The sequence below is a fragment of the Leuresthes tenuis genome, unplaced genomic scaffold (assembly GCF_036924035.1).
Source record: "Leuresthes tenuis unplaced genomic scaffold, fLeuTen1.0.hap1 SCAF_4, whole genome shotgun sequence".
NCBI classification, from domain to species: Eukaryota; Metazoa; Chordata; class Actinopteri; order Atheriniformes; family Atherinopsidae; genus Leuresthes; species Leuresthes tenuis.
Genome location: NW_027325358.1, coordinates 26190793 through 26197866, shown reverse-complemented (window position 1 = coordinate 26197866; position 7074 = coordinate 26190793). Strand labels below are relative to the sequence as shown.

Here is a 7074-nt window from a genome sequence, read left to right as displayed (position 1 = left end):
GACAGATCATGACCCCTTCGCCACTGTGCTTGACCGTTGATGCTGCACTGTCATGAACATTAGCATTTAACATGCATTGCTGCTGATGTCTTTCCTCCTTGGCGTTGTGTTAACACACACCTGAATGCTCCAGACCAGCAAACTAACAAAAATGTCTTCTTTTCTAGATGTGCTAACCCCCGCTGATGATCAGTAGAGTAGCAGCACCTGGTTGTGAGTTACCCTTTGAATTTCTATGGAAGCTGTAAGGTTGTGCTTAGTTTTTCACACACCTTTTCCACATTTTGGTTTAGTTTTTAAAAAAAGAAATGTATCAGTAATTGCACAGTGTAATATGTCATGCGTTGTTGCTCATCTGAGGTTGTTTTTACATGAATCATTCATTTCAATGTCGTTTCAGAAAAGCAAACATGGACTCCAGTGGTACCATCACCATTTGCATTTTTCTCATGTTCATTGGAAAATCTGCCCAATGTGAGTTCAGCTGAGCTACACATTTTTTATAATCTGAGAGTTTCACACGTGATATACTCGTTTGGCCTCCCTTTAATTTTTTATTCCTTTCTTTTTGTACAGCTTTTGTGGAAGTGCACTGTGAACATACAAACATGGGGCAGTACGGCCATCAGTCTATGCTGTCATGTGTCGTCAAACCCTCCCAGCAGCAGACATCTGATTTTGAAATCCATACGGTCATTTGGAAAAAGACTGGAGCAAACGACTCCCTGTTATTTTTTAACCAGGAAAGTTTGAAGGCGGCACCAGGCCACAGCTTTGCTGTGGGCTCCTGGGACAGGAACAACATGAACGTGTCCCTGCTCATCGCCGACACCAAGGTGGCAGACGAGGGACTGTACACTTGCACAGTAATCACTGACATCGGTGATAACAAGCAGACCACAAGCCTCAAAGTTTCAGGTGAGGCTGACGGATGGATTTTTAAAATTTTTGGAAAAAAAAAAAAAAAGAAAATCCTCTTCCTCTTAAATGATGTCATCCGTCTCACTGCGTGTCACTTAATTTCTGTTGCTTTTCGACAAAATGACCTTACCAGGGACCAGAATTTGGTCTGCTAAATAGTAATCAGATCATATTCATACATTTGATGGGTTTCATGTGATTAGCATCATGGTGCAATGTCCAGGACTTTGATTATGTTTGTTTCCCTTTTTGCTTTTAAAGCTAAATACAGCACACCCACAGTAGAGAAAAATGAGAACACCTTGATCTGTAAGTCTCACGGTGGCTACCCAGAAGGCCGACTCCAATGGGCTGACGAGTACAAAGGGGACTGGACCAAGAGCTCCACACCGGAGGCGATAATGGGGGAAAATGGTCTGATTGAGCTCATCAGCAAGCTGCCTTTGCTGGAAGGATCCACCTTACCCTCATATACCTGCATATTGTACAACTCCAGCAATGTCAAAGTGGATGAGACCACGTTCCAAAACTCATCACCGGAAGGTACATGTTCACTTATTTACTGGCAGTACTTTCATCACATTCTGGCGCAGTCCACCAGCGCGTAGAGAAGTGCTGTGCAGTCATTTTCTCCTGTGTGCATAAGTACAGTGTGGTTTAGGGTTACTCAACCCAGAGCCAAGAGCACATATTTTTCTTGCCATCGTGGGAGGTTGGACTCACAATCTGAGTATCAATGTTTAACTATATTTAAAAAAAAACACAGCAGGTATTTGTGCTTCACTGAAAAGGATTTGGTTTCTCTTTATTGCAACCTGATGGTTTTGTTTATGCATAATTAAAGAAAACTGCAGGCTCAACTGCTGCAGGCTTGTTGTGACACAAATAAACAGTAATAAACAAGCTATAACAGAACCCTAACCTGACATGTCATCAAGATGGATGATTAGCATGACGATGGTGTGATAGTGCAGTGCAGATAAGCCAGGGCAATGTTCCTCATGATGTGGACAAGCTGTTTTTTTGTTTTGTGTTTTCACCTTGGTGGAAAAACTCATCAACAGGTTAACTCACAGCCATTTGAGCTGTCAGCCAAGCACAAAGATTAGTTCAAATACCTGACACAGTGGTGCAACAGTGTTTCTTGTTCACTTTTATTTCTGGCTGCGCAGTTAGTGTTTCTCTCAGAAAAAAAATGTACCAATGGCCTACAACTTCATCTAAGTTCCTAAAATAGCACAAGTATGTATACCTCATTTGAAGTATCACATCCTCTTCTCTTCTGTGTCAGGCCTTTGAGTATTGAAGCACTAATCGTAGCCTTTAAATTGGATTCATTTAGGGTATGACGGCCATATCCCAAAAGGTGTGCCTCTGACTTCGAAAGTCGTTGCTCCTGTCGTGGTCATCGGATCGCTTATTGTGGGGTTGCTGCTTTTGTTGGTGTTTCGTATAAGGCGATCTCGACGTGAGTACACACACACACACACACACACACACTCGCACACGCTGGTGTGTTTAAACTGCTGGTTTAATGTAGTTATTTCTGTTGATTATTTCAGTGAAAAATAAGTATGAGACACTGCTATAAAATAAATGCACAGCTTTAAAATGGTAGAAGAGTGCTGGGTTGTATTGCTTTTTATTATATTTATTATAGTGCAGCTTCGGTGTGTTTAAATTTCAACAGAAAACTCCGAGGCACCCTGCAATGATATCGTTAATCTGAATAGAAAGTTCCTATAGATTTTTAATGTGACGCCCGAGTACTGACATTGTCAACTGTTGTGCGGAGATTTATTACGTAGTCTCTGTAAACAAAGACGTAGGAGGAAGTTGCTGCATGGAAACCAGACGCACCTGCAGAATGCCTGGTTAGTGACCATGTGGATGGGAAAGTACCTTCCATTGTAACACGAGATAAAGCAGTTTCTAGCCACAGGGAAAATGGTTTCGATCATCAGACGCGTTCTCCAAAACGTAGATATTGTAAAGTGGTAGATATTTACAGTGGATGTGCGCTCACTGTTTCTGCTCTGTCGTTTATCGTTTTCTAACAGAGGCCCGGAGGCCCTCTACCACACCCCTTATGGGTATGTTCATCCTCGGCCGTACTGGTCAGCTGCTGTTTCTACTCTTTTCTTCCTCAGAATGAAGTGTCTAACATTCACGTGAAGATTTGAATGCGAGTTCAATCTACTGATTTCTGTGTCAACTCTTCTTCTAGGTGTTAAAATGTGTCAGAAACAGAGACCACCTCTTAGATTACTGAGCGGTGTTAAATCTTCTTTTTTTTCCGGTTTAACTGCTCAATACTGACTAGAAGTCTTTTGGAGTTATTTTCCCTTTCTTTCTGACTTTTCCACATTGTTTTACAACGAAACACAGCAGTCAGATTCAAAATCACTCACCACAGACAAGACTCTGACATCATTTTGAGCATTGTTTCAGCGCGTATTCAGCTGCGTTGTTTCCCTACAAATCCCACCGAGTCACATCCTTGTCCCTGACCAAGAATCTCTACTGTCCCTGGACTAACTGGGTATCAGACTCTACAGGGTTTACTCTGTGTTGAACGATACCCTTTTTAGTACCGTGATATCGCCGTATCGCTAGATATCACAGTCACTATAACCTGACTTATTTTTCACTTGGGGTCTGTCTGTGCTTGATTATCTTGAACATCCTTCATGTGGTGATGGTTTCACATCCGCCCATTATAACAATAAATCTAACATAAAGTTCTCACATTTTCCAGCAGGTCGACATGAAGCAGTTCAGACACGTGACATGGATGTCGAGGAAGGTGTGTATACCACCACCACAGTGATTTGACTGATTGTGTTTAAATGTGCACACATATGAACACTGCTGGTCTTTTCACATCTGGGTTCTGACTAATTAGGCAGCAAAAAAAGACGTCCTCCTGAACCCTTCCCTGTGCCTCTTTGGTGATTCACACAGAGGAGGCTCAGCACCGCAATAACATACACAGCAAGCTGACACTGGAACCAGCAGAGCAAACTTAGAGCTGCCACATAGGCTGCATCCACAGCGTTAACAGTACAAGCTTATCATTTATCAGTCCAGAAGAACAGCTGCAAGTTCTGCAGAATCAATATAGAGTTGTTTAGGCCCTTTTCTGGGTTTCTTTTTGGGAGACAAAGATGTGGTTTGCTCACCATGAGCTTCTGTTTTGTAATTACTGTCTCGGCTAGGGCTAGTATCTGGTGTTGCAAAGTGGTGTTACAGTAAAATATGGTCCATCCCCAAAGGATCTGAGTTGTATTTCTCAGCTGCTTATAACATAGGCTTTTTTAAAATATAACTTCATAGATAATCTTTTTTGCCATTATGTTGATGTCTGTAGTTGAATTTCAAATGTTTTTTATTTCAAAGATCACCTTTAACTTATCACAGCTTTAACTTAAAGCAGCTTTTCTAATCATTTACTGAGGCTTTGATATTAACTGTGTTTCCAGGGGATTCCAGAGAGTGAAAGGAAAAATGTTAAGACAACATGCCCCGAGGTAATTATTAAGTTTATGCGAGTGATTTTTCTCTTCTGAACGTGTGCATCAACAGTCATATAAAGACTAAGAATACACTTTATCATGTGTCTAAAAGCTTTCTCTTTCTCACACTCTGTCTGCAGGGGACACTGCATGTCACACCAATATGCCACCTTAATGGCAAGCTCTGAAATCAGCACTTCCTCGTATGTTGACATCCCCGCTGTCATACCTTTTCTACTGCAAACAACTGTGTATAACCAGGATTAACTTGTATCACTGTGATTTAACAGAGAATCTGTAAGCTACACATTTATACAAGCTTGCCAACTGAACAGTTTAAGAGACACTGAGTCAAGTCTAAATGAAATGATAAGGAGCATGCTGTTTTTGTACCATGTCGAGAGCAACTAGAAGACAGAGGATAGCCCTCAGGCCAAGGGATGTTAAAACAACTCCATCAGATGCAAAATATATCCAGCTGAGGACCCCAAGTGAGATCACTGACGAGCTCCAATCAGATGTCTTGGTTGTTTGAGGAAATGTTGGTTAAAGATAATACATCTTTGCTCAGCCCCACGTTTTCTTCTTGTGTCAGAAGGAAGATATGGAGTTCAGATATTTGCTTTACTGTCACTAAATACATATATGCTTAGCTCGTAATGATGTTTATCCAAACCATTTTACTGATATCAAACTGAATAAGATCAGAGAAAATGAGCAGAGGGGCTGGGTTTGTGCGTTTTTTTTAAAGAAAAAACTGAGCCAATAGCATTGCCTTGTCACTGAATAGTTTATGGGATGTGTGGGAATCAGAATTTTTTTTTTGTCAGATGCAAAACCATTCTTAATAGAATGGATTAATAGATCTTAAAGCCATGTTTATTTTGTTAATAGTCTGTATACCTTTCACTTTGGTGCTACACTGATCAGCTAGGATTTATTTAGCCAATATTTCTCATCCTCTGGGGAAAGGTCACATGGTTTTTGGAATGTAGTATGTGAGGTTTAATAGGACGGGCATTTCTGTGTTCCTGCTTCTTTATCGTAAAGTAGACTTTTTCTTTATGTAACTTTTGGCAGAGTGCTGCTCCATTGTCATTACTGTTTAACTCGTATCTCTAGTCATCTGTCACTCATCTGATAACAATCTCCTAGAAAAAAACCTGCTTGACCTGCGCTTTTGAAATATTTGTTCTAGAATCTGGGAGGCAGTGGAGCAGGTCTGTCACCTGTTGTGACACCAGTAAAGCTCAGTGAGAAGTGTGCAGGAAATATTCACTATAAGCATAAGCAGAGGATTAATCTTGTCCTTTAAACATTAACGTGGCATAGACCAATGCAAACATTTAAAGTATTATTATTTTAATTCTCACATAGATATGAATAATACTTGTGAAACCTAATTTTGTATATAATGTATAAATGTAGCATATTGTCCCCGTGCACACATGTCGAAATCAAACCAAAAACTGAATAATAGACCATCCTGGCTTCACTAATGTTGCTTGGCGTGTGATTAATGTTCACTGTGGAAGTTGAATTTGGGGTTTTGATTGAAACACTTTTTTTGTTCAGTGAAAGAGAGATTTCTTCTTTTTTTCTGCTTACTCGTGTAGATTTTATTTCAGTCCTGGCAGTTCTGGTTGTCTCCACTTTTGTCATCATTTTATTTCAAACAGCCACAGGAAACGTTCAACAGTAATATGAATCATTTCCACCTGTTAGAGATGTAATGCATTTAGTCTTGATTCTGTTTATTGATTCAGAGTGTGCTGTTTTTGAGAAACACATCACTGGGTTTCCATGTTCTGTCCTTTCTGTTTTGGTTTTCTTCTACTGACATAATCTGTTGGCCACCGTCTTCTTCCTGGTGTTGGAATTTTCATTCTTTTGCTTTCTCTTCTTAGTTTTTTTGTCTCTTTCCTGAAATCTTCTTAAAAACACACATAGGAACACTTTTCAGTATCCAAATAATAAATTCAGAATTTTCATTAACTGTGTCAAAGCTTTTTTCTTTTTTGAAATTTGACCTAAACTAAATTCATGTCCAATGAAATAGAGTAAATTCCACAGATAATATCCATTAAGATTTGTGAACATTGCTGTAGTTTCAAAATTAATAGAATTAAAGATCTTTACAAATATTTTAATTCTGCCATCTGCTGGACAAATAGCCGCATGACATGGCCATATGGAACAGTTGCTGTACTATATACAGTTTGAGTTTGTTTTTTTCTCTTTAAAGTTCGATTTTGTATATTTAAGTTTTAAAATGAAGTCGAGTAAGCCATCTTAAATTTAGATAATTTAATCAAAACAGAATTGATAGACTCAAGTGATGCAAGTTTATTGTGACTTGTGTGAGAACAATCAATTCTTAAACTAGTCTTTTTCCTCAGATGTTACATGTAGTTCTCTGGATTCCTCCACAGTAACAAAACATCCTTCAACAACAGAATGGACCACACTCAAGTGTCTCGAGTTGTCTCGGTGGGATAAACTTAAGCTCGACCAGAAAAGGCTGAAAAATTATGTTTATTTCCCTCTGAGATTTTTTTGTCCTTGAACATAAATGAATTCTGCAGCTGCTTTAAGATTCACAGTTCAAATGTGCAGATATAACAACACTATTACCTAC

The 7074-nt window shown here is 39.5% G+C and overlaps 1 protein-coding gene across 1 annotated transcript; it reads left to right on the top strand.

Annotated features, from left to right (window-relative positions):
• Window positions 1-369: 369 nt before the first annotated feature.
• Window positions 370-5769, top strand: LOC140305159 (uncharacterized). The gene is made up of 7 exons (XM_072383917.1): window positions 370-474; window positions 577-918; window positions 1183-1508; window positions 2242-2389; window positions 2982-3014; window positions 3680-3727; window positions 4404-5769. Exons 1-7 carry the CDS (start codon window positions 372-374, stop codon window positions 4418-4420), a joined length of 1017 nt encoding a protein of 338 aa, XP_072240018.1. The 5' UTR covers window positions 370-371; the 3' UTR covers window positions 4421-5769.
• Window positions 5770-7074: the final 1305 nt, after the last annotated feature.